We start from the raw sequence: 19,371 nt of genomic DNA, 5'->3' as shown, positions 1-19,371 counted from the left end.
CCTCATTCAGGAGAACTTTGCGAGGGCAAATATGGGGTTGGTTTTGCCAAGAAGGTGAGACCGGGTAGATACAATGCCCTCCAATCTAATGCCGCCGTATTTCACTCCAGTCAGCTAGGTAGACACCGCAGAGGCTGGGAGGTGCTGTTTCGGGGGTTTGGTGAATGTCAGTTTCAGATGCGGTGCTGCTGAGGAGTTGTTTCACGTTGGGGGACAAGAGAGGACGGGGTGGCAGCTGTGTGGATTTTGTCCTTCTTCTGCAGACTTTCCTTGTCCGAATCATTTGGTATTTCCTTTTTGTTTCCATTCACAAAACCCTCCGCAAGTTCAATCTGAAGCGCCAAGTGATGCCCCATCAGCACTTCCCCCTTTTTGTTCATGGAGTGCACGTGTGTTTGCATACGGAGCAGCGAGCGGTACTTGGAGATGATAAAAGCAGAAGGTCGTTCTGCCAATGCCCGGATATAGCTTAGGATAGAGACCACGGGGCTGAAGAGAGGTGCAAAGGCGCTGGGAATAGGTAGGTGGTACGATGTCTCTTGGGTAGAAGGCAAGGCGGCGAGATCTGGAAGTTTAGATGAATAATCCCCAGTTACCCGATTGAGCTCCTTCGCCAGGGTCATGACGACAGATTTGGATGAAACGTGCTCCTTTATTGCCCCATTTCTCTTTCGCGAGGCCATCGAGTCCGTTTTGTTCAGCCTCGGCGAAACGTTGGACGGACGGGTGTTTGACATTGATTGATGCCAAGTCTCGTAACCCGTGTGCCTCTGTACATACCCGTCTGGGGCATGTCAAGAGCTGAGGACCGCGCTTCGAAATCACGATACTATTTCCATTGCTAACTACCTATCAGTAGTACGAGGTAGGTAGGTACATATCGAGATACGTGCGCGTATGGACGGCCGCGAGAATGGGCCGCCTTTCCTGCAGATACAGCGATGGCCTGTAGAGTAGCCCAGATGCCCTGGATTGGCTGCGAGATGGCCGAGCTTCATACGCATAGGCGCCGGAGAATGCCATCGGGCATATGCAGCGGTACGAGGTACGACGTATAGGCACGGGATAGGAAGCATCTGCAGCCCTTTACATGTTGTACTATTTGACAGATAATAGGCAGACCAGGACAAGAACCGAGGAGCAAGGAGACCTTGTATTTTCAATGTGGACTTATTCCCGCTGTCAAATTCGACCTGTGAAATGTTTCGTGTTTGAAATCAGGCCTGTCTCTGTTACCGTCTCCTTTTCATTCCTTGTCCTTCCTCGCCGTATTATTATTTGACAGATGACCCTGCGCCACTGGTTTCGAGTTGGAGGAACAGAGGATGCGGAGATTATTCCGGGTTGGAGAATCGGGCCAGCAAGCGCGGGCAATTGAAGCTGTCATGAGGTCTTTCTAAGAGAAATGTCAAAGCCATCGCCAGTTTGACATGGTCAATGTGAATCAAGGCTTCAGCTGCCACCTTACCGATGTGGCAGATTCGATGACGGATGGTGCACTGACGGAAACATTCAAGGAGCTGCTACCTCGTACATCTCCAACCCAGCCATGAAGTTGCTCCGTGCTCCGAAGAACCTTGAAAGGTACATGCAACCTCCCAAAAGCAGCGATAACCACGTGCAGCCGCTTCGGATTATCCCTGCTTCCCCTTCCTTCCCTCTGCATTCTAGAGAAGAGTACTAGGTACCTAATAACTGCACCTCCAAATTGGCTCTTCATGCTCAACTTCTTCCATCATCGCCAACAAACCTCGCCGTTCCATCCGTTGCGCCACCAAAACAGAACCAAGCCGTCAACCCGCCCCTCAAACAGCCAGTGCCTTGAGCCCCAGCTTTGTCGTCTCGGGTCTCCGTCCATGGCCTGCAACCGAAACGCGAGGCGCCACATGGAGGCTGCCGGTCAGGGCTCCCCATTGGCCAGCCGCACCTGGCACCAATGCGAGACGCCTGAAGCCGCATCAGTGGCATCCGTACTTTTAATCTGCGACAGCGCCAGGGTTGTGCTTTACCGCAGCTGCGCCGTCGACTTGTGCCATCCGCGGCTGCTGAGCCGCTGCAGCGCCTGAAAGATGCTTGGACAATACCTTAACTCTATTCCCGGGCTTCGGAGACGGAGTTTCTTACTGCACGGGTGACACTGTACGTCCTATTGCCTGTCGAGGTAATGACCGCTCTGCGACTGATACGTTGGCTTGCCTCTGTTCTTTTCTGTAATAACGGCTTGTCTTCTCCGCTAATCCATGTAGTTCATGCAGTAGGTTAATAACTGGGCCTGGCTAGCAGCAGAGAATCCCCTTTCTCAGTCCAAAAGCCGGCACGACGGAGCCGAAACAATGGATTGAGCGGGCTAGTCGACGGGCAACAAAGGCCCCCTGGCCGGCGTGCCCCAGAGATCTCTTGGTACCTGCATAGAGCGGCGTCAAGTCTCTTCGCAGAGTCTGTTTCGAGCCCCCGACTCTGCAGGCAGCGCTAACGCCCTCGCCCTTGGTTACACGGCGTCCTCGATATGGGATTCCGACCCTGGATGCCCTTTCTGATCGCCGGGCTTGGTCGTTCCAAAAGGGCCACCCCGGCTTCAGGGCTGCCCGTACGACAAAAGGCCCCCCGTCACTGGCCCTGGTTCTGCTCCTCGGATCGGTTGCGAACCGTTTGAAGCTCATGGAACCGCACCAGTTCGTGGGTGTGGATAGTATCCCCGTTCTTGTTTCTGGCACTGGACCGCTGCTGTCCCTGATCCCTAGCTGTGCCGACCTCCCGACATCATGTTTCGTATCTCTGTCAGCGGTTTGCATTGACGCCAGCCGTCTTGGCGTCTCGAAGCTATAATGGCCTCGCCCCCCTCTGTTGTCCCGTCTTCTTTCTTCTCTTCTCTCCATCCTCCAACCATTCTTTTCCTAACTCCTCTAAGCGACCTCGTCGTTGTTCGGTCTCTTTCGTTCATTTTCTTCTTTCACGTGTCTGTGACACTTTTCTTCTTCTCTCTTTCGACTCTGGTCTGGTACCAATTCCCCACCAACGCTTCAACGACATCCTTTACTTTTTCTTCCTTTGTAATCCCCCTTCACATCTTTCACCATGCAAATCAAGAACGTTCTCGCCGGTGTCGTCGGCCTGGCTGTCCTGGCTGAGGCTGGCAACGTCGAACGACGATCCCTCTTTGGTCGCGCCTTGGAACGACGACAGCGCGGTGGCAACAACGGCAACAACGGCAACAATGGCAACAATGGCAACAACGGAGGCAATGGTGGTAACAATGGTGGCAACGGCGGCACCACTCTGGATGCCAACCTCATCCAGACCGGTTCCCAGCAGGACGGCAACAACCCTGGTGCCGATGGCCAGTCTGCTTCGGCTACGTAAGTACAACCAGCTCCATTGGGATGCTTCAAGAGGGGCCTAACAAGAAGACAGTGACAACGCCAACTTCATCAACTTCTGCCAGGGCAAGACTCTCACCAACGGTGAGCAGGTCCGGACGGGCTCTTGCAATGGTATCCCCATGGGCAACATCCCCTCCACCGAAAACATGGTTTCTTCCGTCTTCGTGAACCCCAAGAACGGCGACAACGTTGACGAGAACACCACCTTCGACATTCAGGTCCAGATGCTCAACTTTGCCCCGGGCACCTTCACCAACGCCACCTCCACCTACTATGCGGCTCCCCAGGACGTTGACGGCAACGGCAACATCATTGGCCACACTCACGTCACTGTCCAGAGCACCGGTGACTCTCTGAACCCCACCCAGCCCTTGGACCCGAAGCTCTTTGTCTTCTTCAAGGGTATTAACGATGCTGGCAACGGCCAGGGTCTGCTCTCTGCCACCGTTACCGACGGCCTGCCCGCCGGAAACTACCGCCTGTGCTCCATGTCCTCTGCTGCCAACCACCAGCCTGTGCTGATGCCCGTGGCTCAGCGTGGTGCTCAGGATGACTGCGTCCGCTTCACCGTTGGTGGCAACGGCAACGGCAACAATGGCAACAACGGCAACAATGCCAACAACGGCCAGAACAACAACGGCAACAACGGCCAGAACAACAACGGCCAGAACAACAACGGCCAGAATGGACAGAACGGTCAAAACGGCCAGGACGGCCAGGACGGCCAGGGTGGCGACACTAACAACGCTGCCGATCCCAACAACGGCCAGAACGGTCAGAACGGCCAGAACGGCCAGGACGGCAACGCTCAGGATGGTCAGAACGGTCAAGATGCCCAGAACGGTCAGGATGGCAACGCTCAGGATGGTCAGACCGGTCAGGACGGACAGAACGGTCAGGATGGCAGCGCCCAGGATGGCCAGACTGGCAATGCCCAGGACGGCAGCGCTCAGGATGGCCAGAACGGACAGAACGGTCAGACCGGCAACGCTCAGGATGGTCAGACCGGACAGAACGGTCAAACCGGCAATGCTCAAACCGGCCAGGGCCGTGGTGGCCGTGGTCGTGGCCGCAAGGGCAAGGGTAATGGCGGCTTCAACCAGCAGGCTGCCACCACTGCTGCTGCTACTGCTCCTGCTCAGACCACTGATGCTGCCGCTGCCCAGACCACTGACGCTGCCGCTGCTCAATCTACTGCCGCTGCCGACTCCTCCGACTCCGTTACCGTCTCTGCCGCCAGTGGAAAGGGTGGTGCCTCTGCTGCCAATGCCCTCGGTGGCATCGCTGCCCCCCCGGTCACCCAGTCTGGCAACCAGGACCGACCCTTTGAGGTCCAGGGCAACACCTTCACCACCAAGGATGCTGCCAACCAGCGCGCCTGTGACATCCAGAACAACCAGTGCGCTGACGCCGCCAACAGCAAGGCAGTGAGCGGTGTCTCGGTGAGCGACTGCCAGAGCCAGATCGCCGCCTGCGTTGCAGACCTTGCGGCCTCATCATGAGCATTTGCGAGATGTGTACATGAAGAAAAAGTACTAGGGCTGTAATTCGATACACTACGGAGCCCACTTACAGGCCCTATCATGGGAGGATCAGGGAGAAGGAGATTTCTACATTTATTTTTTTTGTCTGAACGATTTGTAGCTTATTGGATGTTAGGAACAGTGTATACTTGTATACAGTGGATCATTTTTTGAGAACCGTTTTCATGTTCGTTGCCCGTGAAGATGCAAACTCTGAAGAGCTCTATTTGTGAGTTGAGTAGATTGACATTGCAACTCCGTGACAGAGTCCGTGAGACATGAAATGACACAGACTAGACAGGGCTGAACGAACAGAAACTCTTGAAGTTGCAGATGAAGTCTGCTGCAGAAGCCGAGACAAGGATCAAAGCGGACAGGGGGAGTTGCAAATACTATTTGTATGCTATTTCAATCGCGAAACTCGGGGTCTCTGACGAGGCGGTTTCAGAAATGTTTTTGGCGCCAAGTGTCGGACGATGGACAAGTTTTATTACTCTTTGACAGGGAACATGGGGCTTTTTTTGCATGAATGGAGGTCATCTTACTGCTGCAGTATGATGGTTGATGGTTGTGCTTGGCGTTATTATGGAGGAGAAGTTTTGTTTTGGGCGATTTGGGTGGGATATGTGGGATGTCCATGAATTCAATGATCAACGCGAATTACCATGATACGAAGCCTCGTTGAGAACGACACTGGACCTCGACTACACCCTTACAGCCCTATTATCTGCAAACATCCACGCAGCAGCGGCAACGTAAGGGGATAAAACACAAGTTAAATTAGGGGTATCTGAAACTGCTCCTTTTCGCAAGACTTGCTCTACGCTTGCAAGCATGACTTCTACTAAAGCACAAGAAAAAAAATAAGTTGAGAAAGATTATTTTGTTTTCCCTCTCCTCCGGGTCGGGTGTAGTGCTGAGGCCAGTCATCTCATTGTTGCGATTTCCCTCCCCCTCCCCCCCCTCCTAAGACCGAGAACGCCGTATTTGACTGAGGTTGTGCCGTTCATGCTCGGGCTCATGTTTGATTCTCGCGCAGCGATTTACCCAAGTGTCCCTTCGTTCAGTGATGCCGAAGCTTCATGATGCCAACACCGTCGTCGGGAACATGTGTGGTATGTATGGATGCGGGCAGGATGATTTGACGTTTTTAAGTCATACGTCCCGCGAGATGTACGTGCATGTCTGTGTGTGCAAAAGTTCATTCATCCTCGTCTCGGTCTGATGATTTGAAGTTAGGTTCACGATCTGTCGTATAGCAAGCATAAGTAGCAAGGGAAAAAAAAGAGAGCATACCCGCATCCCTGGGGCGTGACAACCCCGAAGAAGCAATCCCCGGGCTGCTTCTGCACAATCTGATCCTCAAAGATGGGCGTGATGACAATGTCTGCCGCGACGAGGGAGAGCGCTGTCGAGAGGAGGGTGAAGAACAAGGTCGTCTTCATCTTGATAGATTTATGGGTATGTATCTTCTTTTCGCTTCTCCTGTTGCAGGAATAGAATCGGGGTGGTGATTATCGTGGTGAGATTACTACTGAAATAGATGGACGAGCTGCACAGCAGTCGGTAGGTAGTTAACAGCAAAGCCAAAGCAAAAAGAAGCAGAAACAGAATCCGGAAGTAAAAGGGGCAAAAAAAAAAAATCGCAATCAATGCGGAGAGAAGCAATAAAATTTCCAAACAAATCGAAAAAGAGAGAAGGGGAAAAAAAAGAAGGGAAAAAAAAGAAGAGAAAGAAAGAGAAGAAGCGGAAAATGAAGCGCAAGCAAGCAATCAATCAATCAGGAGGTTGCTTCAGCAGCGACAGCCCCCCCGGACCAGACCAGACGGGTCTTGTATCAAGTGCGAGTTTCAGGAACGACTCCTGATGCCCCAGCGATGTCGCGACCAATCGTGCGCTAAGGAGCTATTACTGTGCTCAATAAATGCTACATACGGATTAGGCGCCGCGAACTATTGTTTGCTTTGATCATGTCGAAACATTCTACGGAATAAAGTCCAATTGTAGCATCTCTTTGTGACGTCAATTCTTGGACTACCCATTGTCAATTGGCCATTCAGAGGGGATGCGATATGACCATCACGAGCCTGAGCCATTCTGCACTTAGTCTCTAGTAGCCGTCCAGATCCACAGCCTTACACTCTGGCTGGTGTAGACGAGATAGGTAGGCAAGGAGTGTGTACATCTCATAACCCAGCATGTAGCATAGAGTTGAATATGCAACACCTCACACACTAGGCAATGGGGCTCTTCAGAATGAGATGGTGATCAGCTCGATCTGATCCAAATGACCTTGTTCTATTAGACAGCGTATATATCTGTACATCAGTATACAAGAGTAATTCCGACGTGGCCTAACAACGTCTAGACAGATGTCATTGTTTCCTTCTCTTTTGTTCTTGCCTAACCCTGTCCTATCAACTTGTCTCAAGCATTGGCATACTCCTTGTTAAAGGCGCGTCCAATCACCATTCTGCGAATCTCGGATGTGCCCGCTCCAATCTCGTACAGCTTCGCACTAGAACAGACAGTCAGTCATGGTTCACTCAATGCATCCAGTCAGGAATGGAAACTTACTCTCTCAGCAATCGAGATGCCGGCATCTCCTCCGTGTAGCCCATGCCTCCCAGCAGCTGGATGCAGTCCAGCGTGCACTCCGTCGCCCTCTCGGCAGCGTAGAGGATGGCGCCGGCGCAGTCCTGGGTGCGGATGATGCCCTGCTCGTCCACCATGCGGGCAGTGTTGTACGTGTAGGCGCGCGAAGCCTGCAGCTTGGTGTACATGTCGGCAAGACGGCCCTGGACCAGCTGGTTGTGGGCAATGGGCTGGCCAAACTGCTTTCGCTGGTGGGTAAAGGGCAGCGCAACATCGAGAGCCGCCTGCATGAGGCCCAAGGGGCCCGCGCTGAGGACCAGGCGCTCCAGGTCGAGACCCTCCATGAGGACGCGAACACCGCCATTGACCTTGCCGAGCACGTTTTCGTTGGGCACAAAGACGTTCTCGAAGATGAGCTCGCCCGTGTTGGAGCCGCGCATGCCCATCTTGTCCAGCTTGCGCGCGCACGAGAAGCCCTCGGCCTTGGTGTCGACGAGGAAGGCGGTGATGCCCTTGGAGCCCTTGTCAGGCTCCGTCTTTGCGTAGACGACAATGACGTGAGCGTCGGGGCCGTTTGTAATCCACATCTTGGTGCCGTTGAGCAGAAAGCCGCCATCGACGGCCTTGGCCGAGGTGCGCATGCTGACGACGTCGGACCCGGACCCGGACTCAGACATGGCCAGGGCGCCGACGCTGGTGCCGGCAATGAGACCGGGCAGATACTTTTCCTTCTGCTCCGGTGTGCCGTTGAGCGAGATCTGGTTGACGCACAGCTGCGAGTGCGCGGCATAGCTCAGCGCAATCGATCCAGAGGCGCGCGACATCTCCTCCAGCACGATGCAATGTGCCTGGTAGCCCATGCCCAGACCGCCATAGTCCTCGTCAGCCGTCACGCCCAGGAAACCCGCCTCGCCCAATTTCTCCCACATCTCCATGGGAAAGGCATTCGTCTTGTCCGTCTTTGCGGCCAACTCCTCGGGAATTTCACGGCGGGTGAAGTCGTGGACGCGCTCGCGCAGCTCGTCCAGCTCCTCCTGTGAGGGGGCAGTGAAGCCCTTGGGGTGCTTCTGGGAGTGCAGCCGCTTCTGGCATGAAATTGAAGAGGCTGGTGACAAGCCGGCGGCTGGGCGGAGGGAGAGAGACGGCCGCACAGGGCGCGCGAGTCTGGAAAAGGTTCTGAGGCTGGCCATGATGGAAGGATGAGGATTGATGGAAGGGGGGGGAAAGGAGAGCTGGCTAGCAGCGGCGTAATGGACGAGTATGAGATATGCGGCGCTGCGCAGAGTTGAGGCCACAAAGAGAGAGGAGTGCACCGATTGAGCCGCGAGGAGAGAAAGAGACGAATGACCGCCGAACTCAGGATGAATCACGACAGAGCCCAGATGCGAAGCAGAAGCTGAAAAGTGAAGATGAAGAAGGAGAAGAATTGAGATGACGATGACGATGATGAGCTAAGAGCTGCTTGCCAAAAGCCGCCGAAGCAGCAGGCGCGACTAAGCCGAGGTGCCTTCCCCAGCGATCGCCTGCGTCGCTCCTGCCAACGGCCTGTCGGTCCTTCGGCTTGCGCGGCTTCTGGCGGCTTTTCGCGGCTCGGGTCGCTGCAACAGCCGAACAGCGTCAACGAGGCCAGGCTTCGGCTGGAAGAGAAAGGCCAGACAGCGAGAGACAAGAAGAGGGCATCTCGACTGCATCTCCGGTCCCTGTTCTTGTCTGCGTCCTGCATCTCTCGTCAATTGCATCGTCCGCCGCCGCCCCAACTGCCAGCAATGTCTCTGTCCCGGCCCTGCCGCCAGGCCCTGCGCCTGTCCCACCAGCTGCGTCCCTCAATAGTAGCATCATCACCATCAGCCTCGCCATCGTCATCATCACCAGCCTCACTCTCCTCCTCCTCCTCCTCACGGCTGCTGCTCCGCCGCAGCGCCGCGACTCTCACGCCGCCTCACCAGGCCGCCGCCATCTCGCGCCTGCCGACAAATGTCGACCCCTCGTCTGACGAGTTCAAGGAGAACCAGCGGCAGATGGCCGAGGTGACGGCGCGCCTGCAGGAGCTGGCCTCGAACATCCAAAAGGGCGGCCCGCAGAAGGCGCGCGACAAGCACATTGCGCGCAAGAAGATGCTGCCGCGGGATCGCGTCGCGGCGCTCATCGACCCGGGCACCACGTTCCTCGAGCTGTCGCCAATGGCCGGCTACGAGCTGTACCCCGAGGCTGAGGTGCCGGCCGGCGGCATCATCACGGGCGTGGGTGTTGTCGAGGGCGTCACCTGCGTCATCGTGGCCAACGACAGCACCGTCAAGGGCGGCACCTACTACCCCATTACCGTCAAGAAGCACCTGCGAGCACAGGCCGTGGCCCAGGAGAACAAGCTGCCGTGAGTTGCTCTTGTTAATTAACACCCAAAGAAGCACAGAGCATTATGTGAAATGAATAACCCCTTGACTAACATACGGCTGCTTGCCAACCCTCCTCAGCTGCATCTACCTCGTCGACAGCGGCGGCGCCAACCTCCCCCACCAGGCCGACGTCTTCCCCGACCAGAACCACTTCGGCCGCATCTTCTACAACCAGGCGCGCATGTCCTCGCAGGGGATCCCCCAGATCTCCGTCGTCATGGGCCCCTGCACGGCCGGCGGCGCCTACGTGCCGGCCATGAGCGACGAGAGCATCATTGTCCAGGAGCAGGGCCACATCTTCCTGGCCGGCCCGCCCCTGGTCAAGGCCGCCACCGGCGAGGTGGTCAGCCACGAGGACCTCGGCGGCGGCAAGATGCACTCGTCCGTGTCGGGCGTGACCGACTACCTCGCCGTCGACGACGCCCACGCAATCACCCTCGCCCGCCGCAGCATCTCCAACCTCAACTGGCCGAAGCGCTCCGCCGCCACGCAGCCGCCCGCCGAGACGTTTGCCGAGCCGCTCTACGACCCGGAGGAGCTGCTGGGCATCGCCACGACGAACCTGCGCAAGCCCATGCCCATCCGCGAGATCATTGCCCGCATCGTCGACGGCTCCGAGTTCGCCGAGTTCAAGCGCGACTTTGGCACCACGCTCGTCACGGGCTTCGCCTCCATCTACGGCCAAAAGGTCGGCATCGTCGCCAACGACGGCATCCTCTTCGCCTCCTCCTCCGTCAAGGGCGCCCACTTCATCGAGCTCTGCGCCCAGCGCGGCATCCCCCTCGTCTTCCTGCAGAACATCTCGGGCTTCATGGTCGGCTCCGCCTCGGAGCGCGACGGCATCGCAAAGCACGGCGCCAAGCTCGTCACCGCCGTCGCCTGCGCCGACGTGCCCAAGTTCACCGTCGTCGTCGGCGGCAGCTACGGCGCCGGCAACTACGGCATGTGCGGCCGCGCCTACAGCCCGCGCTTCCTCTGGATGTGGCCCAACGCCCGCGTCGGCGTCATGGGTGGCGAGCAGCTCGCCTCCGTCATGGAGACGGTCGGCAAGTCGGTCGACCCGGAGCTCAAGGCGCGCATCGAACGCGAGAGCGAGGCCACCTACTCTTCTGCTCGTCTCTGGGTAAGTTCTCTCTTGTGAATGCTCTTGAAATATTTCCAAGTCGATAACTACAAATGCCATGACAACAAGATCATATACACTGACTCATTTACCCCCCCTATAGGACGACGGCATCATCCCTCCCCAGCACACCCGCCAGTACCTCGGTCTCGGCCTGCGAGCCGCCATGGGAGGCCGGAATGAAGTCAAGGCCGGAGACACAAAGTTTGGTGTCTTTAGGATGTAAAAGAAATTGACACGTACAGACTTTTTGTATACGCATAGGTAAAGCACAAGCAATGTAAAGAGCCACAAAAAAAGAAGAAGCAGAAAAAAAAGATGTAAAAGCCATACAGATAACAGAGCCTCTGTGTGAACGTGCAAGCAACTGGGTGGGAAGTTGGATATTGTAGCCCCTGAGAATGAGGAATCTCTGTGTACAACTCACGATTATCCCCCTTAGTTGACTTTACACGAACGCACATACGCTGAAATTGTCTGTTTTGTCCGAGACAATGCAGCAGGAAACCGGAAAAAAGCCGCCGTGATGTATGATATCGAGCTAATCTAGGTAGTCTTGCAAAAACGCCTGCGCTTTTCCCTCTACCACCTCCCCTCCCTTTAAATGCACATGAAAGATGTACCATGTAGGTAGGTAGTGAAATAGAAGCATGGAAGAAAAAAAGTACAAGGAAAGAGTAAGAAAACAGCTTCCAAAATGAAGAAAAAGAGAGAGTCCGTGACATGCTTATACAAGATTTCCCATGCGCGAGGTCCTTTATTGCTTCTTACGTCTCATTGTCACAGATAAAACTCTCCTCTCAACTCCGACCCGTATTAAATACCGTATCCCAGCTTTGTACAAAGGGTATCGCCACCTCCCGCCGTATGAGCCTCGTTCTTGTTTTGGTTCTTGTAGATTGTTTGGCCAAAATTGCTTCGTAGCTGCGTCAGCTTTCTCAGGGGGTTAGTCAAGCTGACAAGCCCCCTCAAAAGCCGAAAAGGCTACGCTTGGTCGCCTGCTTGCTTCCTACGGGACCCTCTCCAATGTTGACTGTCGCATCAACCAGATCAACCGTTCTGTTGCCTCCGATGGAAATGCTTGACGCCTCCTTGACAGTTACTTGGGAGCCGAGCTTGGTGATGGATTGCGTGGCTTGAGTGAAGAATTGCTGGAGCTGGGTCTGCGCCGTGTTGGCCGCATCGAGGGTGTCTTCCTGCAGCACATACAGTACTGCCGTGCGAGCAAAATCGAGAACTTCCTCCGTGACTGTGAACAGGCTGGTCTGCTTCGGGGAGGGGGCCGAGGTTGAGGAGCCGGCCCTTCGAGACAACAGAAATGCCTCGCCGTGGGCTGCCTCCAGCTGCCGAGAGGTGAGATCGGGCATTGGCCCGGAGATTTTGCTGGTTCCAGTCTTATCCTTGGCCGGATCATCGGTGGGCGACTGCACTCTGGCATTAGCCAGACCTATTCTTGTCGACTGGCCGTCAAAAGTTACAAGAGCATTTTGGGCAATGCATGAGAGGTTTCCCGAGTTGAATTTGGCTAGGATGCTTGTTCCAACCAGTGGTATCGAAAAGTTCTTGTTGGAGTCGGCAATGATGCGTGGAATAGCCATGCCGAGGGTGACATTGTTGATGCGAGACGAGCCGTCCGTGGGAACCAGGTTTGTCGTTGTGCAGCCCGCCGAGCCACCGGTACCACAATTGGCACCAGTGAAGCCGTTGGTGCAGATGCATGAGCATGCGTTGTTGAGGACAACGGCGCTGCCGCCGTTCAGGCATGGCAGCGTCTTTGCACAAGTATCAAGGTTCACGGCCGAGGGATCGTCATGATGGCCAAGATTCTTGAAGACGAAGAATTCCAGAGGGACGACAACGGCGGCCGCGATGATGCAAAGCATGAGCACGATGACCAAGATGAACCCCCACAAAGGTAGACCGCAACACCGTCGGCCTTTTCGTTTGGCCGTAGCGTCGTCTTCGGGCTCTACCGAGTACTTCTCACGGCCGGTCACGTAGTTTGCTGGTGCGATGGGCCATGACCCCCGAGGGCCGCGAGCGTTGTGCGTGGGAGTTTGTACGGGAGGAGGAAAGGCGGCCAGCATGTCCGAGAGACCCGATTGATGACGTTCCACTGATTTTCACAGAGTCAGTCAAAGTTCAATGTTAGATATGGCAACCAAAGGTAACGTTGAGACTTACTATACGCACGCCTCATTGCCTCGTTGCCGCCCCCCTTTTCGTTGAAAAAGTCGAGATCATCAAGGCGGCTCCCAGGGCGTTTACCCTTGTCTATCATGGAGGCTAGCTGGGTGGCTCGTCGGATGAGATCTGGCAAGCTGGTAAGGCTCCCCCTCGACTCGGCCTCCTTCACGGCGTCCATGTCCAGCCTTGGCGGGCGTCGGATCGCAGACAAGCGGCTAGTCGGTTGTGTTGATCCAGTGGCTATATCGTGGTCTGCAGGGATTTTCAGGCCGTCGTTGGGAGGGACGGCAGCGATATGGCTCGTCATGCCAGAGGTGTTTGCTGGGGTCTGCCTGTTGGTGAAGGAAGTGTTTGATGAAGAGTCGGTGGATTCGTCGACAAGTCCTGTCCCTTCGCTGAACGGGTTGGCAGAAGCTGACTCCTTTCCGGCAGAAGGCCGATTGTTGAGCGTCTGAAGAGCATATTCCTCCCGTCCGTGTACCAATCGGCTTTCGTCGTTGTAATCGTCCCCTTCAGAGTGCCTAGGTTTATCCGTCAAGGATTCCTCGTAGAAAGTGCCGTTAAGACTCGGGCTGACACCCGATTCGAATCTCCCATCAGGCATGACGGCGCTTGAAGCGTAGGATAGGTGTGTTTTGTAGCCTGAGCCTTCTTCGGGGATCGGGGTCACATAAGAAGCTGTCGAGTAGAAAGATGACTGGCCTCTCCTGCTGGAAGGCGGTGGCCCCAGGTTTGCGCTTCTTCTAGGAGGCCCTGGGGTGTCCGAAGAAGGGCTCTCGACTATGTCCGACGGGCTCTCGGGACCTCCAGGGACACGAAACAAAGGAGTCGCTTGCTGTGGGCGGTTTTGGTCGACTAAGGAGGGAACCCGACTTGGTCGTGGCGGTCTCTGAGGAGCTATTCGAGGTCGGTCTGGTGGTGGACGGTATGAATCAGGTTCGGGGGGCACCGCTGTGGGAAGCGTCTGCAGCGGCCACTGGGGGGCTGGCGCAGGTCGAGAAATTGTCATTGCAGGGTTGGCATTCTGGCCATTTGGCGCTCTCAATCTCGTCGAGTTGGGCGGTACCACATCCTGAGGCAGTGTATCGTCACTCGGACTCGCCTCGTGTCTTAGCCGCTGCTCACGCATGTTGGACTCGCTGCTGAAGGGAAAGCCAACCTGGGCCTTGCCCCTTGGTTTTCGAGAGGATGGTTGAGATTGTGCCGGCCAATCTCTGCTTCCATTATAGGCTTGACTCATTGGGATTGTCGAGTTGTCCGGTTACAAAGCATCCGGAGGAATGCTGCTGGGAGTTAGTCGATATGTAATGGTTGGTTGGTGATGTGTATGGCTCGAGGTGCATAGACGGGGCCTGCTGGCAACCGGTCCAACTGAAACCAACTTGGTTGCACTGGGCAGAGGTGGGACCAGTCGCAAGCTGGCTCGAATGAGATTGAAACGATTGAGACGAATCAAGAGACGCAAAGCCTGAGAACCTGAGCCAACAGTTGCGCTGTAGTTGTGCGGGCCTTTGGCGCACAGGGAGACGAAACGAATGGAAATCTGCAGACGAGGACCATGCATGAGCAAGATCCTCTACTACCGAAAGGCCGAGCAACAACTATGGCGAATCGAAAGCCAATACAGCAAACGGAAGGGAATGACGACACAGGTTGAGGCAAAGGAGATAAGTTGAGGCTTACAATGACCGCGACCCAGTACGCCGACGACGAGCTCAACCTCAGAAACGGCGACCAGACACTGCTGAGATGAGAAAAGCCTTGCTGGGCAGCTGGACCGACGCACTGTCCTGCTGTGCTGCCGCAACACAGGCACGGTAGCAGGCTAACGACCGGGTTGCTGTCGTGATTGGGCCAGGCGTTTGTTCGAGAATGCAAGGGCGTCACTGCAGCTGTCCTGTGTCACGGTTTCTCGAAGACAAGACGAAGAGCTTGAAGGGTGGTGCGGGAGAATCTGTGCTATGTGAGCCGATGGCTTGGATAGTCGAGAGTCGGGGCATATGTCGAGAAGGGGCTCGGCCAGGTCGAGGATCTCATGGAGCCACAGATCAGGTATCGGAGAAAGATTCAAAAGCCTGGAGAATGCGAGACGATGCCTGGGCAAGACGGCGGCCAAAGGTGATCAGAAGAGAACGTACCTACGCGAACGGAAACGGCAACTATTCATCCGGACCAGAACCAGAACAACAGGCGCAAGGCAATGAGAGAACGGAAATGGAGAAAAGAAAGTGCAAGGGAAATATAAAGAATGACAATAGAAGTTAACGAAAGGCGGGGAATCGAAAAGTTGACAGCAGCAGCGGCGACTGGCAGCTGGCGATTGAGAAAAGAAAGAAGAAAGAAAGAAAGAGTGAAGGTTATCGCAAGCGAGAAAACAGAACCTGGGGGGGTTGCAAACAGGCGACGGCGAACGGACCAGGATGCGAGGGAAACGCAACAACTTGCAACGTGGAACAGAGGACAAGGCTGGCCAGCGTGCGTGCTCTGTGCTTTGTCTCTGCCTGCTGCCTGTCGATTTGGTGGCCCAGCCAGAGATTCTGGGTAGAGTGACGAACCAGCGAGGACTCACCAGAGGTTTGGGGGAGAGGAAAAGAGGAGTTGAGGCGAGAAGGAGAACCTTGGAAGGGACGAGGGCCGAGATGCGCAGTTTGGGTGCTTCGTCAGGTCAGGTAACATCAGATGTACAGGGACTCTGGCACCTTGCAGGCATGTCCAAGTTTCCAGGCACAGACAGGGCTACCAAGACCCAAGGGCCAGGCGAGGTGCAGGTACTGGTACGCGGCAGGATGAGACAGGCGGGAGTTGCACGTTGTTGTTTGTGGGGGGTTTGGGGGGGAGCTTCGCATGGCCTTGGCGCTGCTGTGGCGCTGGATGGCGCCGTGCTTGCCCTGAACGGCGGTGCCTGGACCGCTGTGATGGCGCAGACGGGGCTTGCAGCTGGTGGTACTGGTACCTGTACCAGACCCGACCTCGACCTGGACCTGGACCAGCCAGTTGAGGTTCCATTGCCCTCTGTCGGGACATGCATGCATTTGATGCAATGTGGCAGGGGTATCAACGGCAAACCAGCCAGGGCATGATGCTCACTCATCAGGCTTGGGCAAAGTGATGCCGGTATACTAGTACGAGTATGATGTGCAGGTCGGCCGCATTACTGGAGGCATCAGCCAATCATTTCCGCAAGCACGGCTTTCTGTTCGACGTTGCTCGCCAAGTTGTGGATCGTGATCGGACTCGAAGGTGCCAGAGACCAGGGATGGACGGAGTCAAGCCCGATGGACAGCATCCACCACCAATGGGATCATCGAGATGAGGTGCTTGGGTGCTAAAGCATAACGATCGGGAGAAAAAGAAATAGAAGAAGAAGAAAAGAAAATCTCTTTCCCAACATGGCACCGACCAACAGCAGCGCCGTCAAGTGCCAACTGAAGCTCCAAGAGCAAGCACAGGCTCGGAAGCTCAGATATCACCATCCTGCTTGTACCGGTACGTAACCAGCCCCCCCCCCCCCCCCTTGGCAGAAACCCCTGAACCCGAAAAAAGAACGTCGCCCTCAACGCAAAACGCTAGCGCCGCTGTTCCTGCAGGCCCCGCACCTGCACGAGGCCTTTTCATTCGCTTGGCTGTTCGTCGTCTTGCTTTCACTCTCCGTCACTCTCATGCACTTTGGAGCCACTGAGCGTCGGCCATCAACACATGTTCTGACATGTCCATTGACCTTGGTTGCTGGCCTGAGAGACACGGCCGGTCAAATTGGTTGGGCAATGCATGAGAGCATGCATGTGCATACAGACGCTCTCACGTGGTCAGGTTGCCGAGAGCGGTGGCCTTGCTGTAGAATGGACAGATAAAGGTACCTAGAATGATGGTGCCATTACAGGTATTAGCCCACGGAGCATCAAGCCATGGTCGGCTACAGCCCGCAAGGATGCACCCAATTTGCGACTCCCTGGACAGCATGGAGATGTTGCTTGTTTCGAACCAGCCGATGGCGCTACTATTCTAGTAGTATGATATAATTTGCTATATTTTTTCCGTAGCCGCGCTGCTGGCAATCACTCTGCCCAGCCTTGGCTTGGCCACATCCATCCAGCTCCGATCCGACTCGTCGCGAGGCTCGTTTCGATCCACAAGGCTTTCATTTTCCCAAGATCTCGGTGACAAATTACGCAAACTTACTCGTGCACCAGCAAAGCTATCAGTTGGCTACCTTAGGATCAAATGTTATTCCCACTTCAAGTTGTTACTAGTCTAGTAATCTGCTCATGCGTTCGTTGTTGCTTCCTGTGCGTGTTGGACGACGCACACATACCTACCTTACTGGCATGTAACAGCTGGCCTACATCCGTATCGATACACAGTGGGCATGTTGACTGGTAATCAGGCAAAAGTCGATTGTCGATGCTGGAAAAGTGTTCCATCGGATGTCGACGCAAGGTCCCCTCCGAAGTCAAAGCGCACGATCTGTGCCAGAGCAAGCAAGACACTGCGAGCACTTGCGGGTGAGTGTGCCGGCTTCCACGAGAGATGGATCCGTACCTCTATGCATGTCTCAGACAACACGCAAGTGGCTGATCTGGTTTTCAGGGTTCGACTCGGGGCAACTGACAACAAGCCCACGACTGATGAGAAGAAGCCCGCATCCTCTACAGCTTTCAAAGCATTGAGAACAGCCCTCGAGCTGTCCGACCTGCCGCAAAAGCACAGCCAGTTCCGCTCATATCGTACACGCTCCAATCCAGCCTTTTACTTGATTCCATGGCATGATGCCTACGACACTCCTTACGGGGCGCAATCTGCTTCAAACGCTGTGCCCCTGTCACAGCGCAACCCTACCTCTCATCACACCAGACCAAGAAAGCCACTTCAACCCTTGACCCTAGCCATACCGAAAGAGACAGCGGCTGCCACTGCCTACGAATACGCAGTGCATCGTGGACATGTATTACGCACTTTGGCACTATGTACTGCAAAGAAGCAATCGAGGTCGGTGATTTACGAGCCGATCAGCGCGAAAAGTCCGGTTTCCTGGCTACGGGGCAATGATAGCCCATTTACCCGAAAGACGTTGTTGATGATGATGATGATAAAGCCACGACATCCACTTTGTGGATGCAAAAGACAAACAGCCAGGTTCATTGGGCTAGACGACGCAGAAGACGAATCCTTTGTTCACGATTGCCTCCCGCCTCTCTACTGCACCACATGGCACGAGAGCTTTGTCATGCTCAGTCTTTTGGGCGATTCTTCGTGCCGCCAATGTGAAACGGATGCATCCCATTCTGTCGTTCGATTCTTCAAGATATCAGACGAGAGAGAGAGCCTCGGTCCCTTTCACACACACCCTCAGGGCTGGAAAAACACCTGCTCCATGGGCTTCCACCACGACGGCTCGCCCGCCTCGGAGCTCACGGCGCCCTTGACCAGGCTCTCCTGCATCCTGTCCGTCATCTTCCACCACTCGCGCACCTTTGGGTTCTCGGCCATCTTCTGCATGTCGCCGGCGTAGTCGTAGCCAATGTACCTGAAGGTGCCGACCAGCAGGTCCATGTCTGGGTCGTAAAAGATGCTGTCTGTTCCCCCGCTCATCAGTCATCATTATCATCATCGCCATCATGGTGAGCAAGTGAAAGAGCAAAAAGGCAAGGCGTACAGTCCTCAATGTTGCAGTCCTTAATCTGCTTGAGCACCTCGGGCCAGACTTTTGCGTGGCAGGCCTTGTACTCTTCGGCGCACTCCTTCTTGAGCTTGATTGTCTGCGCGAACCAGCGGCCCGGGTTCTTTTGCTTCATGGAGAGCGTGCGGCCGTGGCCGTGGCCGTGGCCGTGGCCGTGGCTGGAGGCGGGTTGTGACGGATCGTCGCCTTTGGGAGATGTCGGCTGCCACATTGTATATGTGTGCGTGTGTGTGATGCGTTGCGCTGGATGCTAATAAAGACAGCAGAAGAACAAGGAGAAGGAGAAGAAGAACAAGAGATGGAGACAATCCAAAAAGTGTTAAGCTACACAGGTAGGTATACGGCGAGAGAGAGAGAGAGAGAGAGAGAGTGAGAGTGACAAAGTCTGCAAATGGAGAAATAGACAGGGCAATTTAGCTGTATATATCTGTCGCTGATAATCCGGGGCATGTCGGCCAAGCTTGCATTCTTGCATCCTTCCCCCCACGCGCA

The 19,371-nt window shown here is 55.2% G+C and overlaps 5 protein-coding genes across 5 annotated transcripts; 2 read left to right on the top strand and 3 right to left on the bottom strand.

The window, feature by feature from the left end:
- Nucleotides 1-2,916: 2,916 nt before the first annotated feature.
- TRIREDRAFT_79244 (uncharacterized protein) lies at nucleotides 2,917-4,882 on the top strand (the record flags this gene model as incomplete). The annotated part of the gene is made up of 4 exons (XM_006966556.1): nucleotides 2,917-3,356; nucleotides 3,412-4,076; nucleotides 4,361-4,379; nucleotides 4,621-4,882. Exons 1-4 carry the CDS (start codon nucleotides 3,076-3,078, stop codon nucleotides 4,880-4,882), a joined length of 1,227 nt encoding a protein of 408 aa, XP_006966618.1. The 5' UTR covers nucleotides 2,917-3,075.
- Nucleotides 4,883-7,331: 2,449 nt separating this feature from the next.
- TRIREDRAFT_108732 (Isovaleryl-CoA dehydrogenase) lies at nucleotides 7,332-8,689 on the bottom strand (the record flags this gene model as incomplete). Its single annotated transcript, XM_006966473.1, has 3 exons — nucleotides 7,332-7,422; nucleotides 7,482-8,584; nucleotides 8,651-8,689. The coding sequence occupies 3 exons, from the start codon at nucleotides 8,687-8,689 to the stop codon at nucleotides 7,332-7,334; spliced, it is 1,233 nt and encodes a 410-aa protein (XP_006966535.1).
- A 576-nt stretch (nucleotides 8,690-9,265) lies between these two features.
- Nucleotides 9,266-11,241, top strand: TRIREDRAFT_64345 (uncharacterized protein; the record flags this gene model as incomplete). The annotated part of the gene is made up of 3 exons (XM_006966555.1): nucleotides 9,266-9,870; nucleotides 9,971-11,015; nucleotides 11,119-11,241. 3 exons carry the CDS (start codon nucleotides 9,266-9,268, stop codon nucleotides 11,239-11,241), a joined length of 1,773 nt encoding a protein of 590 aa, XP_006966617.1.
- A 742-nt stretch (nucleotides 11,242-11,983) lies between these two features.
- TRIREDRAFT_108729 (uncharacterized protein) lies at nucleotides 11,984-14,331 on the bottom strand (the record flags this gene model as incomplete). Its single annotated transcript, XM_006966472.1, has 2 exons — nucleotides 11,984-13,131; nucleotides 13,200-14,331. The coding sequence occupies 2 exons, from the start codon at nucleotides 14,329-14,331 to the stop codon at nucleotides 11,984-11,986; spliced, it is 2,280 nt and encodes a 759-aa protein (XP_006966534.1).
- Nucleotides 14,332-18,548: 4,217 nt separating this feature from the next.
- TRIREDRAFT_122527 (uncharacterized protein) lies at nucleotides 18,549-19,369 on the bottom strand (the record flags this gene model as incomplete). Its single annotated transcript, XM_006966471.1, has 2 exons — nucleotides 18,856-19,369; nucleotides 18,549-18,775 (listed from the first exon to the last, which is right to left on the bottom strand). The coding sequence occupies exons 1-2, from the start codon at nucleotides 19,088-19,090 to the stop codon at nucleotides 18,549-18,551; spliced, it is 462 nt and encodes a 153-aa protein (XP_006966533.1). The 5' UTR covers nucleotides 19,091-19,369.
- Between the last annotated feature and the right edge of the window lie 2 nt (nucleotides 19,370-19,371).

The sequence above is a fragment of the Trichoderma reesei genome, assembly GCF_000167675.1.
Source record: "Trichoderma reesei QM6a unplaced genomic scaffold TRIREscaffold_13, whole genome shotgun sequence".
Classification (NCBI taxonomy): Eukaryota; Fungi; Ascomycota; class Sordariomycetes; order Hypocreales; family Hypocreaceae; genus Trichoderma; species Trichoderma reesei.
The sequence above is the reverse complement of the archived record's forward strand: the minus strand, read 5'-3'. Positions and strand labels throughout refer to the sequence as shown.